The sequence below is a fragment of the Oncorhynchus mykiss genome, chromosome 1 (assembly GCF_013265735.2).
Source record: "Oncorhynchus mykiss isolate Arlee chromosome 1, USDA_OmykA_1.1, whole genome shotgun sequence".
Classification (NCBI taxonomy): domain Eukaryota; kingdom Metazoa; phylum Chordata; class Actinopteri; order Salmoniformes; family Salmonidae; genus Oncorhynchus; species Oncorhynchus mykiss.
In genome coordinates, this window is record NC_048565.1 from 65363332 (window position 1) to 65381913 (window position 18582).

At 44.7% G+C, this 18582-nt stretch overlaps 2 protein-coding genes across 3 annotated transcripts in view; one reads left to right on the plus strand and one right to left on the minus strand.

The window, feature by feature from the left end:
* The window catches only part of plekhh2 (pleckstrin homology domain containing, family H (with MyTH4 domain) member 2), a 70439-nt gene extending 61647 nt beyond the window's left edge, over positions 1 to 8792 (minus strand). For both annotated transcript variants that reach the window (XM_021608248.2, XM_021608243.2), the window contains exon 1: positions 8614 to 8792. The gene's annotated coding sequence lies outside the window, so the exon portion shown is untranslated. The remainder of the gene's footprint in view (positions 1 to 8613) is intronic.
* A 175-nt stretch (positions 8793 to 8967) lies between these two features.
* The window catches only part of thada (THADA armadillo repeat containing), a 104217-nt gene continuing 94602 nt past the window's right edge, over positions 8968 to 18582 (plus strand). Inside the window, exons 1-12 of the mRNA XM_036982928.1 lie at positions 8968 to 9123; positions 9958 to 10037; positions 10139 to 10248; positions 13949 to 14082; positions 14372 to 14526; positions 14616 to 14648; positions 14767 to 14815; positions 15040 to 15233; positions 15545 to 15639; positions 15797 to 16020; positions 16193 to 16911; positions 17606 to 17757. Coding sequence (XP_036838823.1) covers positions 9965 to 10037; positions 10139 to 10248; positions 13949 to 14082; positions 14372 to 14526; positions 14616 to 14648; positions 14767 to 14815; positions 15040 to 15233; positions 15545 to 15639; positions 15797 to 16020; positions 16193 to 16911; positions 17606 to 17757 — 1938 coding nt within the window. The 5' untranslated portion in view covers positions 8968 to 9123; positions 9958 to 9964. The remainder of the gene's footprint in view (positions 9124 to 9957; positions 10038 to 10138; positions 10249 to 13948; positions 14083 to 14371; positions 14527 to 14615; positions 14649 to 14766; positions 14816 to 15039; positions 15234 to 15544; positions 15640 to 15796; positions 16021 to 16192; positions 16912 to 17605; positions 17758 to 18582) is intronic.

The following is an 18582-nucleotide window of genomic DNA, read 5'->3' on the forward strand; positions in this document are numbered from 1 at the left end:
AACTCACTGCCTTCCTGAAGACAAACAATGTATACGAAATGCTTCAGTCTGGTTTTAGACCCCATCATAGCACTGAGACGGCACTTGTGAAGGTGGTAAATGACATTTTAATGGCATCGGACCGAGGCTCTGCATCTGTCCTCGTGCTCCTAGACCTTAGTGCTGCTTTTGATACCATCGATCACCACATTCTTTTGGAGAGATTGGAAACCCAAATTGGTCTACACGGACAAGTTCTGGCCTGGTTTAGATCTTATCTGTCGGAAAGATATCAGTTTGTCTCTGTGAATGGTCTGTCCTCTGACAAATCAACTGTAAATTTCGGTGTTCCTCAAGGTTCCGTTTTAGGACCACTTTTGTTTTCACTATATATTTTACCTCTTGGGGATGTTATTCGAAAACATAATGTTAACTTTCACTGCTATGCAGATGACACACAGCTGTACATTTCAATTAAACATGGTGAAGCCCCAAAATTGCCCTTGCTAGAAGAATGTGTTTCAGACATAAGGAAGTGGATGGCTGCAAACTTTCTACTTTTAAACTCGGACAAAACAGAGATGCTTGTTCTAGGTCCCAAGAAACAAAGAGATCTTCTGTTGAATCTGACAATTAATCTTAATGGTTGTACAGTCGTCTCAAATAAAACTGTGAAGGACCTCGGCGTTACTCTGGACCCTGATCTCTCTTTTGAAGAACATATCAAGACCATTTCAAGGACAGCTTTTTTCCATCTATGAAACATTGCAAAAATCAGGAACTTTCTGTCCAAAAATGATGCAGAAAAATTAATCCATGCTTTTGTCACTTCCAGGTTAGACTACTGCAATGCTCTACTTTCCGGCTACCCGGATAAAGCACTAAATAAACTTCAGTTAGTGCTAAATACGGCTGCTAGAATCCTGACTAGAACCAAAAAATTTGATCATATTACTCCAGTGCTAGCCTCTCTACACTGGCTTCCTGTCAAAGCAAGGGCTGATTTCAAGGTTTTACTGCTAACCTACAAAGCATTACATGGGCTTGCTCCTATCTATCTCTCTGATTTGGTCCTGCCGTACATACCTACACGTACGCTACGGTCACAAGACGCAGGCCTCCTAATTGTCCCTAGAATTTTTAAGCAAACAGCTGGAGGCAGGGCTTTCTCCTATAGAGCTCCATTTTTATGGAACGGTCTGCCTACCCATGTCAGAGACGCAAACTCGGTCTCAACCTTTAAGTCTCTACTGAAGACTCATCTCTTCAGTGGGTCATATGATTGAGTGTAGTCTGGCCCAGGAGTGGGAGGGTGAACGGAAAGGCTCTGGAGCAACGAACCACCCTTGCTGTCTCTGCCTGGCCGGTTCCCCTCTTTCCACTGGGATTCTCTGCCTCTAACCCTATTACAGGGGCTGAGTCACTGGCTTTACTGGGGCTCTCTCATGCCGTCCCTGGAGGAGGTGCGTCACCTGAGTGGGTTGAGTCACTGATGTGGTCATCCTGTCTGGGTTGGCGCCCCCCCCCCCCCCTTAAGTTGTGCCGTGGCGGAGGTCTTTGTGGGCTATACTCAGCCTTGTCTCAGGATGGTAAGTTGGTGGTTGAAGATATCCCTCTAGTGGTGTGGGGGCTGTGCTTTGGCAAAGTGGGTGGGGTTATATCCTTCCTGTTTGGCCCTGTCCGGGGGTGTCCTCGGAGTGGGCCACAGTGTCTCCTGACCCCTCCTGTCTCAGCCTCCAGTATTTATGCTGCAGTAGTTTATGTGTCGGGGGGCTAGGGTCAGTTTGTTATATCTGGAGTACTTCTCCTGTCCTATTCGGTGTCCTGTGTGAATCTAAGTGTGCGTTCTCTAATTCTCTCCTTCTCTCTTTCTCTCTCTCGGAGGACCTGAGCCCTAGGACCATGCCCCAGGACTACCTGACATGATGACTCCTTGCTGTCCCCAGTCCACCTGGCTGTGCTGCTGCTCCAGTTTCAACTGTTCTGCCTTATTATTATTCGACCATGCTGATCATTTATGAACATTTGAACATCTTGGCCATGTTCTGTTATAATCTCCACCCGGCACAGCCAGAAGAGGACTGGCCATCCCACATATGCTCTCTCTAATTCTCTCTTTCTTTCTCTCTCTCGGAGGACCTGAGCCCTAGGACCATGCCCCAGGAATACCTGACATGATGACTCCTTGCTGTCCCCAGTCCACCTGACTGTGCTGCTGCTCCAGTTTCAACTATTCTGCCTTATTATTATTCGACCATGCTGGTCATTTATGAACATTTGAACATCTTGACCATGTTTTGTTATAATCTCCACCCGGCACAGCCAGAAGAGGACTGGCCACCCCACATAGCCTGGTTCCTCTCTAGGTTTCTTCCTAGGTTTTGGCCTTTCTAGGGAGTTTTTCCTAGCCACCGTGCTTCTTCACCTGCATTGCTTGCTGTTTGGGGTTTTAGGCTGGGTTTCTGTACAGCACTTTGAGATATCAGCTGATGTACGAAGGGCTATATAAAATAAATTTGATTTGATTTGATTTACTCCGCTACTTAAGGCATCCCTCCGCTCTCTCCATGCCGCTTTCCACAGACCTAGTCCCACAAGAGCATTTGTTGTTGCTCGACTACGAGACACTTTCGTTCAGTCTGCATGTTCAGTGCAGCACATGCAGCAACGTTGATGACAAAGATGTTGTTTCTACTTTGATCTTAATATCAATACACAAGCGTTCTATAATTACAATATTTGTTTGTTTCTTACATCTGCAAACAGCTAGTTTGCATTTTCTTAGCAAGTTAAGCTAAATCGTGTTAGCCACTAATGCTATTCGCTAGCTAATAAAAGGACTGAGTCAGAGCAAATGTCGCTATCTAATACAGCCTGATACCAATACTGGTGGGGGCTTAAATCTGCATGTTGTTTGTGCAACAGTATCTTCTAAATCAAAGAGGAATAGCCGAAGCATCAATATTTTGCTTACAAGGATATAGATGTAATGTAGCCAAAGATTATAGGGTCCCCCAGGAAACACTGAACATCACTTTGGTTCCTACCCTGTCACAATAACTCGTCCATGGCATTTTCATTCGTTGTCATGTCAAACACTGTATTCAAAGAGCCCACTATTATTTATATTCTAACTATAGAAATAGAATAAACATTCTATTTCAATGATTCCAAAAGTTCACCTAAGTGTTCGCAATTGCAACATTTGGTTAAAAATAAGGCCCAGTATTTTTCCCCATATCATGGCAGTGTGGAAATTGATGGAAATGCAGGAAATAATTTGAGGTTGAAGTTGAATTGAACAGTATAAAACAATTGGAATGGAGAAAGACCCATTGAAATCATTTAGAATATATGTGTTGCCACCCAAGGGTCACGCACTACTTACTCATGAAGCACATACTGTCAAATACAGGCAGACATTTGAAAAATACCATGTGATATTTTGGTCATATCGCCCAGCCCTAATCCAAACTTGTGAAACATACGTCTAATTGCCAATACTTTTCAACATCAATGGACATCCAGTGCCAGTCAGTGGTCAGTGGGTGAGGATGCTGGTTACAGTAAGTGGAAAGAGAGGTGACATTCACTGGAGAGTGAGAGAGACAGGCAGAGAGAGAGAGGGAGGGGTTGTCCAGAATCAGACTGTAACACTCTTGGTTTGACCACTAGACAACAGAAAGACAAAGAAAATGGAGATTAACATTAACCAGTGGAATGTGGAATATAAGACAGTAGCAGGTGACCTAACTGTGCTATGTGACTACTAGGATTTCCCATGGTAGACTATTAATTTGCAGTCATTTCATTACTGATTTTTTTGGGTACCAATTTGGTAACGGAATTACGAGTTTTAATAATTCATAAACAAAATTGATATCAGTAAAATCACTAACAAATTGGTAGGTGTTACTTCTGTGAACTTTCATTATCCTCCCTCCTCATGAGGGAGAGAAAGAAAATAATATCTTAAAGATTTGTGGGGTTTTGGTAACGGAACTACAAGGCACAAGGCAATGTTTTTTATACTTACACAGTTAAACAATTTCTCCAAAAATAAAATATACATTTTGATATTAGTTGGCAGGGGTCTTTAAGTCAACATTATTGTGTTTTGATGCATTTCTGATACCTTTTTAAGACCTTTTCCATCTACAGTATTTATCCAGAAATCAAAGCCTTTACTTACATCACATTTTTAAGATGGGAAATTATTGAAAAATGTAACTACGCCTTCATTTTCCAATAACATTGACTCTTAGCTTTAATTTGACACCCGATATGATATGCTTCTATGAACTTCACATGTTGGTGCTCATTGGTCGTTTTCGATGGAAATACCCTTATCATGAAAAACACATGTTAGTGGGATAAACAAGAGAGAGGGAAAGAGAGAGGGATTGAGAGAGAGTGAGCAAGAGAGGGAGACAGAGATAGAATGAGAAAGAAAAAAGAGTGAGTAAGAAAGACTAAGTAACTTTTATACTATAATAACCTCTCATTATAGCCTTGGGCTCCACACACAGGGAGCACAAACATGTGTTGAAGGCAATTAACTAATTTCCACTGGCTGTTTTTGTTGGGTGTATGTTGTGGTAAACAATGACTAAGACCTGGACTTTGGGTCTGTATCAGTCTGAAAGAAAACAACGTAATGTGCCAGTGAAAGAAGAATAACATACCATTTCTATTATTCTGTATCAAAGAAGAACAATTAGTGTGTATTACCAACATCTAAAACTCATTATCCTAAAAGCCCTTACAGAAAACCCTAAATCCTATTCTCTCATAGGCCTGCACCTCTTAAAACAATCCATAATAATCCTTGGCCTCCACATGGCTCTCGCTTGGTAATACTTTCTGATGAGCCTGATAAGCCCATTTCCCCAAAGAGCTATGACGTTTCCCATATCTGCTTCCCATATCTGTTCTCACATCACAAATCTGTCTTCCATGTGTCTGCCTCCTCTCAATCACTCTTACCCCATCTCACTGAATCTGCCTCTCCTTCACTCCCGGCTGATCTCTCCTTTACTCCTTCCCTCTCTCCTTCACTCCCCGCTGCTCTCTCCTTCACTCCCCGCTGCTCTCTCCTTCACTCCCCGCTGCTCTCTCCTTCACTCCCCGCTGCTCTCTCCTTCACTCCCCGCTGCTCTCTCCTTCACTCCCCGCTGCTCTCTCCTTCACTCCCCGCTGCTCTCCTTCACTCCCCGCTGCTCTCCTTCACTCCCCGCTGCTCTCTCCTTTACTCCCCGCTGCTCTCTCCTTCACTCCCCGCTGCTCTCCTTCACTCCCCGCTGCTCTCTCCTTCACTCCCCGCTGCTCTCTCCTTCACTCCCCGCTGCTCTCTCCTTCACTCCCCGCTGCTCTCTCCTTCACTCCCCGCTGCTCTCTCCTTCACTCCCCGCTGCTCTCTCCTTCACTCCCCGCTGCTCTCCTTCACTCCCCGCTGCTCTCCTTCACTCCCCGCTGCTCTCTCCTTTACTCCCCGCTGCTCTCTCCTTCACTCCCCGCTGCTCTCCTTCACTCCCCGCTGCTCTCCTTCACTCCCCGCTGCTCTCTCCTTTACTCCCCGCTGCTCTCTCCTTCACTCCCCGCTGCTCTCTCCTTCACTCCCCGCTGCTCTCTCCTTCACTCCCCGCTGCTCTCTCCTTCACTCCCCGCTGCTCTCTCCTTTACTCCTTCCCTCTCTCCTTTACTCCTTCCCTCTCTCCTTCACTCCCCGCTGCTCTCCTTCACTCCCCGCTGCTCTCCTTCACTCTCTTTCACTCCCCGCTGCTCTCCTTCACTCCCCGCTGCTCTCTCCTTTACTCCCCGCTGCTCTCTCCTTTACTCCCCGCTGCTCTCTCCTTTACTCCCCGCTGCTCTCTCCTTTACTCCCCGCTGCTCTCCTTCACTCCCCGCTGCTCTCCTTCACTCCCCGCTGCTCTCTCCTTCACTCCCCGCTGCTCTCTCCTTCACTCCCCGCTGCTCTCTCCTTTACTCCCCGCTGCTCTCTCCTTCACTCCCCGCTGCTCTCTCCTTCACTCCCCGCTGCTCTCTCCTTCACTCCTTCCCTCTCTCCTTTACTCCTTCCCTCTCTCCTTTACTCCTTCCCTCTCTCCTTCACTCCCTGGCCCTCTCTCCTTCACTCCTTCCCTCTCTCCTTCACTCCCTGGCGCTCTCTCCTTTACTCCTTCCCTCTCTCCTTCACTCCCTGGCGCTCTCTCCTTTACTCCTTCCCTCTCTCTTTCACTCCCTGGCGCTCTCTCCTTTACTCCTTCCCTCTCTGCTTCCTTCCCTGGTGCTCTCTCCTTTACTCCTTCCCTCTCTGCTTCCCTCCCGTGCTTTCTCTCGTTCACTCCCTCGTTCAATTCCACATTGCATGTATGTGTGTGTGTGATGAGGTGATGTGGGGAGTGGAGGACATCAAAGGACAGTTGACCCTCGGCCCCCAGGGAAAGGGAGGAGAGCTGTCTCTATCTCCACTCGCTTCCTGTGAGGAGAGCCAGAACAGCCCAGAGAAAGACAAGTGATGATGTAGTACACCATTAGTGACATCGGTGCACATACTGAGGCCTTGTTCGTAGTTTTCAGTTAGAGATCTGGTGCTTACATTGATCCAAGATGTCATTGAAGAACGTTCTCTGTACGGCAACGTTTTTTTAATTTTAAGTATCATGTAATAATATTTACAGAATAACATTAGTCTCTACTGACTATGATGACTATCTAATGATTGTGTACAATCATTTTGTATTGGATTGCGTTTTATTATATTGAATCCATAGGGCATCCTACAGTAAGTCATAAATCACGAGCAAAACCCAATTAAAAACAGTTTAAAAAAAAAAAAAAAGTTACTTGGTTAGTTACTCTCATGCCTTCACAGATCATGTCAAATCACTTTTGATTTAGGGTATTTAAACATTTCAGCAGCTTCAGTGCTATACATTGCCTTCAGAAAGTATTCACACCCGTACTTTTCCCATATTTTGTTGTTACAGCCTGAATTTGTAATTGATTAAACTTAGATGATTTTTTTCACTGATGGAATTTGTTTGTCGAACATTTTTGAAATTAATACAAAATGTAAAGCTGAAATGTCTTAGGTCAATAACTATTCAACCCATTTGTTATGGCAAGCCTAAATAAATTCAGGAATAAAAATGTGCTTAACAAATGACATAAGTTGCATGGATTCAGTGTTCAATAATAATGTTTAACATGATTTTTGAATGACTACTCCATCTCTGTACTGCACACATACAATTATCTGTAACGCCTACCAATCGAAAAGTGAAATTAAAGCACAGATTCAACCACAAAGACCCGGGAGTTTTTTCAATGCCTCAAACGAGGGCACCTATTGGTAGATTTGTAAAAATAGAAAAAGATGCTGAATATTCCTTTGAGCCTGATGGAAGTTATTAATTAAGCTTACGTGTAACGTACCAATACACCCAGTCACTGCAAAAATACAGGCGTCCTTCCTAACTCAGTTGCCGGAGAGAAAGGAAACTGCTCAGGGATTTCACCATGAAGCCAATTGGGATTTTAAAATGGCTACAGAGTTTAATGGCAGTGATATGAGAACTGATGGATCAACAACATTGTAGTTACTCCAGAATACTAACCTAAATGACAGAGTGAAAAGAAGGAAGCCTGTACATAATAAAACATATTCCAAAACATGCATCCTGTTTGCAACAAGGCACTAAAGTAATTCTACAACAAATGTGGCAAAGAAATTAACTTTTTGTCCTGAATACAAAGTGTTATGTTTGGGGCAAATCCAACAACACATCACTGAGTACCACTCTTCATATTTTCAAGCATGGTGGTGGCTGCATCATGTTATGGTTATGCTTGTCATCGGCAAGGACTAGGGAGTTTTTGGGGATAAAAATAAATGGCACAGGCAAAATCCTAGAGGAAAACCTAGTTCAGTCTGCTTTCCACCAGACACTGGGAGATGGATTCACCTTTCAGTAGGACAATAACCTAAAACACAAGGACAAATCTACACTGGAGTTGCTTACCAAGATGACATTGAATGTTCGTCAGTGGACTAATTACAATTTTGGCTTAAATCTATGAAAATGTATTTTTAAAGTGTATTTTTAAAGAATAATGGGCAAATATTGTACAATCCAGGTGTTGCAAAGCTCTTACAGAGTTACCCAAAAAACTCACAGATGTAATCGCCCCCAAAGGTGCCTCTACAAAGTATTGACTCAGGGGTGTGAATACTTATATAAATGACATATGTCTGTATTTCATTTTCAATACATTTGCAAACATTTCTAAAAACATGTTTTCACTTTGTCACTGTGGGATATTGTTTGTAGATGGGTGATAAAATATATATATATTTACCAATTAGAATTCAGGCTGTAAAACAATGAAATGTGTAATAAGTCAAGAGTTATGGACACTTTCTGAAGGCACTGCATAATTATCTCATTATGCTACTCTATACACAAGATTGTGATCATGAAAATAAATATATGTCAAAACTTAATTCCTACAGTACAGTTCTACAATGCCAGATATTGCTAGAGAGCAAATGACACTCAGATTGATAGCTCTCCTTCCATCTCTCCAATAAAGAGAAAAAAGCATCAATATTCTTCTACATTCTTGTCTTACCCTGAAAATGGTTGACGAAAGCAGACGGTGAGAGATGTTACTCTATATCAGTTATTCCATCCATATTCCTCTTGTTGTTCATGTCGTATTATCCTAATTACGAAATAAAATCGAAGAGTTTCTTCCTTTCCAAGTTTTCATTTCATCACTAAGTTGAAAGAGGGTTGGCTCTGGCTCCAAGGCGTGTTTCCCAACAACCTCGTCCAATCGAATGTTGTAAAAGCGTGGCCATGTAAATTTAAACATGTAATGTATCCAATATGATCGACATATTTTTCAACCAATGAACGCTGTCAATTTTGTTCCAACAAAATTATTGGCCAATAAGAGAATCCTCAGTGCGGGATTATGGAAACTCCGGAATTGACGTTGTACACGTGTAGCATGATGGTGGCTAGCAGCAGCTGAGAGAAGCCACATAAAATATTATTTGTGTTATCAGGTTGTTAATTGCAATTTTGCATGTTTATTAAAAAGTCCTTCCCTAAACGTGAAATCACTCAAATTCTGGTGAGTGGGTATTTTACGCTACGTTAGCTTTAGTAGCTCCCTCTCTTTTTGCATGCTAACGTGTAACGTTATCGTTACCTCTCTAGCTCATGGGTAAAGTGAACTTACATGTATGTTTCATTGAGCATAATTTAGCTAGCTATGCATGATCTCTAACGACAATAGTTTTTTTTAAAGTTATCAAATATAACATGTTACGGAAAAGTATAGCTATACTTGTCTTGCAATTAAGACTAGATAGCTAGCTAGCTAGCTAGCTAGCTCGTTGTGCTGCGTTCATAACCTTGTGGGAAGGTGGTACTTCTAAGTTGTGAAGCGTTAAATACCAATTGAATGCATTCACGTGCTTTGTTTTGTTTTTTGTTGAGAAACGCGGATTGTCTGATGGTCAACAAGCTGCGTCAACCATAATAAAACCATAATAAAAGTACAACTATCATGCTTGTAAACAAATGACTGTTCAGAACCCGTAATAATAGATGGATTTTTATTTAAAAAATGCTGTTATTGAGATCATTCCCCTAGTAGTTGACGTCAAAAGAGGTCAACATGTGGGAGAAGTCGGGGCTCAGGGAATTATAGATACGTTTCCCACTAATAATTACCAGTTGGAGGGGCATGAATGAGGATTTATCTTTCCCATTTGTATGAGGTAAATACCAACTTCCCACTTGGTTATGAACACCGCATTATTCACCAGGATAGTCGCTCTCGAGCAAGTGTCTGGGTGCATTTCCAATGTATGACAGTGGTCACCAATCCTGTCCCTGGAGAGCTACATCCAGAGTGTGCACTGTGCTGTCTGTTTCACTCTTCACCTGGTTGTCCTGTCAGGGGAGCCATGGTGACAAAGAAGAAAACGGTGAAAGTGGAGGCTGTGGTATTGGACAAGGACAGGCGTGACAAGTTGATAGGTGAGATGATGGAATTGGTGTTAGCGACTGATTATTGTAACTGTGGTGCTGTTTTTTTCTGCTGTGTAAAGTGATTCTCTGTATGTATGTGTGTTTTTCAGTGTCTCTCTCTGTGGATGGAGGAGATGAGTGGATCAGACAGCTTGCCCAGACCTTGCAGGACTGTCTGGCGTTGACTGACCCAATGCAGCAGATCCAACTGGTCAAGAAGGTTTGTGTCCATTCTCCCTCTCATTACCTCAACTAACTGATAGTGTTTGGTATTTTAGATTTGGGTCACACCTAGGGCCGGGTCGATACCAATATGCCGATGCTCGTTAGTATCGTGGCAAGGAAACAAAACACAAAGCAGATTTAACTTCTTTAGGAAAACAGCCCAAATGTTGGAAACACATCATTATCCAGTCACCTTTATTAAATCAAATTGTATTTGTCACATGCTTCGTAAACAACAGGTGTAAACTTATGGGCCCTTCCTAACAATGCAGAGGAAAAAATATAAATAATTGAAAAATAATAACACAAGGAATAAATACACAATGAGTGATGATAACTTGGCTATATACACGGGGTATGTCGATGTGCAGGGGTACAAGGTAATGGAGGTTGATATATTCGGAAAGTAATCAGACCCCTTGACTTTTTCCACATTTTGTTAGGTTACATCCCTATTATAAAATTTATTAAATACATGTTTTTCCTCATCAAGCTACACACAATAACCCATAATGATAAAGCAAAAAAAAGGGTTTTTAGAAATGGTTGCAAATTTGTAAAAAAGGTATTTCTGTTTTTTTATATAAGTATTCAGACCCTTTGCTATGAGACTTGAAATTGAGCTCAGGTGCAGTCTGTTTCCATTGATCATCCTTGAGATGTTTCTACAACTTGACTGGAGTCTACCTGTGATAAATTAAATTGATTGGACATGATTTGGAAGGGCACACAGACAGAAGCCATTCCTCAGTAAAAGGCACAGGACAGCCCACACAGAGAGTCCATGCAACTTATTATGGCACACACCTGTCTACGTAAGGTCCAACAGTTGACAGTGCATGTCAGAGCAAAAGCCAAGCCATGAGGTCGAAGGAATTGTCCTTAGAGATCCGAGACAGGATTGTGTCAAGGCACAGATCTCGGGAAGGGTACCAAAACATTTCTGCAGCATTGAAACAACACAGTGGCCTCCATTTTAAATGGATGAAGTTTGTAACCACCAAGACTCTTCCCATAGCTGACCGACCGGACAAACTGAGCAATCAGGGGAGAAGGGCATAATTTGATCAGGGAGGTGACCAAGAACCCAATGGTCACTCTGAGGAGATGGGAAACCTTCCAGAAGGACAACCATCTCTGTAGCACTCCACCAATCAGGCCTTTATGGTAGAGTGGCCAGACATAAGCCGCTCCTCAGTAAAAGGCACATGACCTCCCGCTTGGAGTTTGCCCATGAGAAACAAGATTCTTTGTCAGAGGAAGGCCCTAAATAAATTTCAAAGACTCCAGCCACCCTAGTCATAGACTGTTCTCTCTGCTACCGCACGGCAAGCGGTACCGGAGCACCACGTCTAGGTCCAAAAGGCTTTTTAACAGCTTCTACCCTCAAGCCATAAAACTGCTGAACAGCTAACCAAATGGCTACCTGGGCTATTTGCATTGACACCCCCCTTTTTTACGCTGCTGCTACTCGCTGTTTGTTATCAGTGCATAGTCACTTTACCCCTACCTACATGTACAAATTACCTCAAGTACCTTGACTAACCTGTACTCCCACACATTGACTCTCGTTATTGTTATTTTATTGTTGCTCTTACATATATATTTTTTTAACTTCAGTTTATTTAGTAATTGCATTGTTGGTTAAGGGCTTGTAAGTAAGCATTTCACGGTAAGGTATACTATACACCTGTTGTATTCTGCGCATGTGACAAATATAATTTGATTTGATGAAACCAAGATTGAACTCTTTGGCCTGAATGCCAAACATCACGTCTGGAGGAAACCTGGCAACATCCCTACGGTGAAGCATGTTTTTCAGCTGCAGGGACTGGAAGACTAGTCAGGATTGAGGGAAAGATGAATGGAGCAAAGTACAGAGAGATCTTTGATGAAAACCTGCTCCAGAGCGCTCAGGACTTGAGACAGGGGCGAAGGTTCACCTTCCAACAGGACAACGACCCTAAGCACACAGCCAAGACAATGCAGCAGTGGCTTCGGGGCAAGTCTCTGAATGTCCTTGAGTGGCCCGGACTTGAATTCGATTGAACATCTCTAGAGACCTGAAAAAAGCTGTGCAGTATCACTCCCCATCCAACCTGACAGAGCTTGACAGTATCTGCAGAGAAGAATACGGGTGTGCCAAGCTTGTAGTGTCATATCCAATAAGACTCCAGGCTGTAATCGCTGTCAAAGGTGCTTCAACAAAGTACTGAGTGAAGTATCATTTTCATGCCATTCATCCGCCGCCATCACCTCATGTTTCAGCATGATAATGCACAGCCCCATGTCGCAAGGATCTGTACACAATTCCTGGAGGCTGAAAATGCCCTTCATGGCCGGCGTACTCACCAGACATGTCACCCATTGAGCATGTTTGGGATGTTCTGGATCGACATGTACGACAGCATGTTCCAGTTCCCGCCAATATCCAGGAACTTCGCACAGCCATTGAAGAGGAATGTGACAACATTCCACAGGCCACAATCAACAGCCTGATCAATTCTATGAGAAGGAGATGTCATGCTGCATGAGGCAAATGGTGTTCACACCAGATACTGACTGGTTTTCTGATCCACGCCCCTACTTTTTTTTTTTTAAGGTATGTGACCAACAGATGCATATCTACATTACCAGTCATGTGAAATCCATCGATTAGGGCCTAATGACAGATCTTGTATGAACTGTAACTCAATAAAATCTTTGAAATGGTTGTTTTTATATATATTTTTATTCTGTATATTTAGCAGTCTTATGGCTTGGGGTTAGACGCTGTTCAGGGTCCTTTTTGTTCCAGACTTGGTGCATCTGTAGCGCTATGACTTAAGTGGATGGAGTCTGACAATTTTTAGGTCCTTCCTCTGACACCGCCTAGTATAGAGTTCCTTGGATGGCAGGCTGTCTCATAGTCGTCGGTGATCAGGCCAACCACTCAGCAAACCTAATGATGGTGTTGGAGTTGTGCACTGCCACGCAGTTGTGGGTGAACAGGTGTGGACTAAGCATGCACCCCTGTGTTGAGTGTCAGTGTGGCAGGTGTGTTGTGGCCTACCCTCACCACCTGAGGGCTTCCAGTCAGGATGTCCAGGATGCAGTTGCATTGGGAGGTGGTTAGTCTCAAGGTCCTGAGTTTAGCGATGAACTTGGAGGGCACTGTGGTGTTGAACACTGAGCTATAGTCAATGAACAGCATTCTCACATAGGTGTTCCTCTTGTCCAGGTGGGAGAGGGCAGTGTGGAGTGGAATAAAGATTGCGTCGTCTGTGGATCTGTTGGGGCGGTATTTCTTTATTTTCCAAGCTATAGCACATAATATTTTACACGCAGCTGCTTTTTAAAGGGCCAAATAGTTTGGTCTGCTTTGTTTTCATTTTTGCTATGAAAAAAATATTGTAATAGTAGTATCGTCACAGGCCTAGTCACACCTCTGGTAGTCTGTGGGTTGGGTTGACATAAACAGGCAGAGATGTGAGAACTGGCTCAGAAGCAGGTCAAGTCGACATGCACTGCAACAGAGAAGATGCCAATATTGAGATGAGACTGTCAACCACAAGTCCTACATGACACAGACCATTAGGCCTACAATACTGTCATCCAATTAACTTCTGCACATGTGTTTTCATCTCTGCATGTTTGTCCACCCCTCCCCGGTTCTCCTGGCTTGTCTAATCATGTCAGTGTGTCTCTCTCTCCAGGCAGGATCTCAGTTGGAGCTGCTGAGTGAGGAGGAAACTTCCCGTGGGCCTCTCCTCCAGGCCTGTCTGCACACCATGGCCCTCATCTACACCTCCCTGCTGGCCAAGAACCCCCTCCGTAGGGCCAGCGCCAGGTACACCTCCTCTCCTCAGCACATCTTCCTCTCCCTCAGTCTCTGGAGAGCTACAGGGTGTGCAGGCTTTTGTTCCAGCCCAGCACAACCGATTCAACTGCTGATCAACACCTTAATGAGTTGAACAGGTGTGTTAGTGCTGGGTTGGAAGTGGGACAAAAGCCCACATATCCAGGACCAAGTATGGTGAACACGGTTCTACTCTTTTATTTTTAAAGAAGACTAGCAAACAAGGTATAGAATCGCTACAGTAACGTAAACACTGAATCTACTTGTTCTCTCTCGGCAGTGCCCTGAGCTCTGTACCGGACTGGCTGCAGGAGCAGACTGTCATCTGTCTGTCCGCGTGCCTGTCGGAGAGTCTGTCCACTGTGGGCTCAGACCACAGCTCATACTCGCACCTAATAGACTCTATCACAGCTTGTCTAGATGCCTTCCCTCTCGGTACGTATGGAATCCCCTCGTTTAGACTGTCTCTTGTGTTTGGTATAATTTGAATAAGATACGCGTTTTAATGCTCTATTGCCTTTCAGGTGAGAGGTGTATACACAGGCTGCTAGCAGAGGGTGAGTGCTGGATCAGTTTTAGGTTTATATCAAGCATGCTCAGGACGGTGAGCTCAAACACAGAAACGTAGTTCGTTGATGTCTTTGGATAATATGCCTCTCCTTCTGTTCTCCCCAGTGTTACCGTTCCTCCATAAGGCCTTGAGTGAATACCTCCAACTCAACAGGTAAGACCGGCTGTGCTGCTAAATCCCACAGGACGGCAGGCCTGCCTTCCAGACCGGTACGAAAACACCTGGTTCAACTAATAAAGGACTTCATTCGTTGATTAGTTAAATTAGCTGTGTTAGTGCTGGGCTTAAACCAAAACCTGCACCCCCCCCCCCCACACATGTAGGGCGTGCCCTCTGACTGACTGATGTGTGCTTGTCGCCCCCTGCTGTCTCCTCAGTGGCCTAGCAGGTCGCCATGTGGTCCAGGCCCAGCTCATGCACTCGTGTCTGGCTGCGGTGAAGGCCTCCATGCTGGTGGTGCAGAGGTCCCAGGAGCTCATCAGCGCCGCCCTACAGGAAGTTCATCCTCACTGCACCCTGCAGCTCACCCTCCGTGGCCTACTGGACTGCTACACACACATCCTCACAGATGGTGAGGACCGTGTTACACTAGGGGTTTATTCACAAGGAACCAAACTGAAGCCAACAGAACGAAAAAAGGAGGGACCTACCAGAATTTTTCCAATAGAAACTCGTTTTCGTTGCAAAATGTCAGTTTGGAGTAAACCGTTTCCGTTGAAAATGTTTTGCAACTGTTTGCTGTGGCTTGGTCTGAATGAATACAGCCCTCGTTACTCAACATCAGCTCATAAAGTCTGGGCACTGAGCATCCGACACCTTTTCCATATATCTCATTATCTCCCCTCTCTCTCTCTCTCGTCTGTCCCCCCCCCCCCCCACCAGAGAACTTCCTGCAGGCGGTGCAGAGCACGGCTGGCATGGCAGTGGTCCTGCTGACCCGGTCTGTCATGGGGAGTGGAGATAGAGTGGCCGCAGTGGTGAGTGACCCCTACACCCGAAACACTCACAAGTACCCTGAATTAATTATTTTGGGTTGTTCATTTATACTAGTAATGGCCATGATGTTGAATGATGGAACTTTTTGTCTTGTCTATTTCTGTATGTTTTTCTGTCACTGTCCATCTGCCTGTCCAGGTGGCAGGTCTCCTGCAAGGTTCAGAGCAGAGTGGTGAGTGCGCCCCCGTGTGGCTGACACAGAGCTGTACGGGGCTGTATGACAGTGGCCGTCCCGCGGGGGTGTCCCTCTACCTGTGTCATGGGGCCCTGGCTATGCTAAACTGGAGAGGGGCAACCCAGGGGCCAAAGAGGGAACAGCTGCTGCTGCTGGTTCCTCACACACTGCTGGCGCTGGACACCAGGTTAGAGACACACACACATGCACGCGGACACGCCGCACAGACACACACGTATGCAAACATACTCACACTTGTGCGATTGCTAACACCCAAATGGTTGTCATTTTGGTTGACTATTGTTCTGTGTGTGTGTGTGTGTGTGTGTGTGTGTGTGTGTGTTTGTGTGTGTTTGTAGTGTAAAGGAGTCCAGCACAGCCATGGTGGTAGCCCGCGTGCTGACCCTGTGGAGCGGAGCCGCCTTGGAAAGCCTGCAGGGTGGGCTGTCGTCTCCCCCAGGCCTGCTTCACGACTCCCTCCGCGGGGGCTCAGAGCTCCAGGGGCACCTGCTGGAGCATGTCTACACCCACTGGGAGCACCCCTTGGATGGGGTCCGCCACCAGACCCGCGCCCTCTTCAAGAACCTCCTCCTCCTGCACCAGCACAGCAGCCCTCTAGCCTTTTCTGACCCCTACAGGGACCCATACTTTACCCAGCTAACCCACAACCTGCTGGGCCTGGAGTGGCACCAGAGAGGGAAGTATGGCTCTCTGGCCTGCCTGGTGGAGCTCCTAGGGGCAGGGTACCTGTTGGCTCTGGACCCCCAGCTGCCCTCACGTCTCCTGGGCTTGATGGGGGACCAGACCCTGGCACCTTACGCTAGCGACCTGCTAGAGAGGCTGTTTGTCAGTCACAAGGCCCAGCTGGTTGAGGAAGGTGGCACAGGGGGCACAGAGGCGGGCATGGAGAGGTGGCACCAGACCTGGGTGACCCCATTGCTTCAGGTGCTGTGTAGAGCCAGGCTGGACCAGACCACCTATATCCTGGACTATTTCCTCCCCAAGCTGCTGCGCTGTTCCCCCTCCAGTCTGGCCCACATGGTACAAGCCCTACAGGTCACCCCACCCTGCAGTGCAGGTAGATATAAATGTACACATGCACGCATACCAGGGGTCGTGTTAATGCAGGATTCTGTGTTTTTCACTCAGAAAGGGAAAGATACACGTTGCTGTGTTTTTATAAACGCAAATATAAAATGTTTCTTATTGTAAATTCTGTTTGGCTTCAGTCAGAGTTCACTCCCCATCATAAATGTAGAAGGACTAATTTCCTGCTTCAGTTGCACTTCTCCACAGAGATTAAATATATTAGCTCTCATCACGTGTAGGATACTTTTCTATGCTACTTTTCTCCGGTGTAGTTTTTCTTGGGTAGCAAGTTAAAAGGCAGGTAACTTCAACCAAAACATCAGGAAATGCAGCTGGCTAAATTCTTTCTATGATAAACATTAGAAATATGATGGCCATGAATCGTTTTTGCAAAAAATAAATACCTTGCTTTTTCATCGTAAGTACATTTGTGTGGCTGCTAGCCAAATAGCTTTGCACTTCTGTTGTCATCTGATGAAAACGATTTTCTGCCGAATGTGTTGCGCTTAATGTATTTTGTGTGAAGGGAAACTATAGACGCACACCCCTTATTACTCTATTTAAGCCAAAAAATAGTTTATAACAAAGGTTATTCTGTTGATCTGTGTTTTGAAAATGCACACATCCCTATATATACAAAATGTTGAAACATTAATAGAATTTTTGTCATGGTGTATGTTTAGGACCTCCGGGCAGTAGGGGTGCTTTGGGTGCTCTGATGACGTGTCTGCGTGCAGCACGTGCCCAGGGGGTGGTCCAGTCAGAGGAGGGGCTGTGGGGGGGACTTGTACCCCTCTTTCTGCTCCGTCAGGCTCTTGTTCACAAACACGACCAGGTGAGGAGAGAGCTGTGTGTGTATATTCATACATACATACATGCATACATACAGTTGAAGTCGGAAGTTTACATACACTTAGGTTGGAGTCATTAAAACTAGTTTTTCAACCACTCCACAAATTTTTTGTAAACAAAATATAGTTTTGGCAAGTCAGTTAGGACATCTACTTTGCATGACACAAGTAATTTTTCCAACAATTGTTTACAGTGTGTCAGAAGTTTGCATACACAGAGTTGACTGTGCCTTTAAACAGCTTGGAAAATTCAGTTCCTCTTTGCTTGACATCATGGGAAAATCAAAAGAAATCAGCCCAAGACCTCAGAAAAACCTCCAAGTCTGGTTCATCCTTGGGAGCAATATGCCTGAAGGTACCACATTCATCTGTACAAACAATAGTGTGCAAGTATAAACACCATGGGACTATGCATCTATATCCACAGTTAAACTAGTTATCCACATAACTTGAAAGGCTGCTCAGCAAGGAAGAAGCCACTGCTCCAAAACCACCATAAAAAAGCCGGTTTGCAACTGCACATGGGGACACAGATCATACTTTTTGGAGAAATTTCCTCTGGTCGGATGAAACAAAAATAGAACTGTTTGGCCATAATGACCATCGGTACATTACGTGGTACCTTCAGGCACTGAGTTTGTAGGTCGTCCTTGAAATACATTAACAGGTACAGCTCCAATAGGCTAATTTACATCATTTGAGTCAATCAGAAGCTTCTAAAGCCATGACATAATTTTCTGGAATTTTCCAAGCTGTTTAAAGGCACAGTCAACTTAGTCTATGTAAACTTCTGACCCACTAGAATTGTG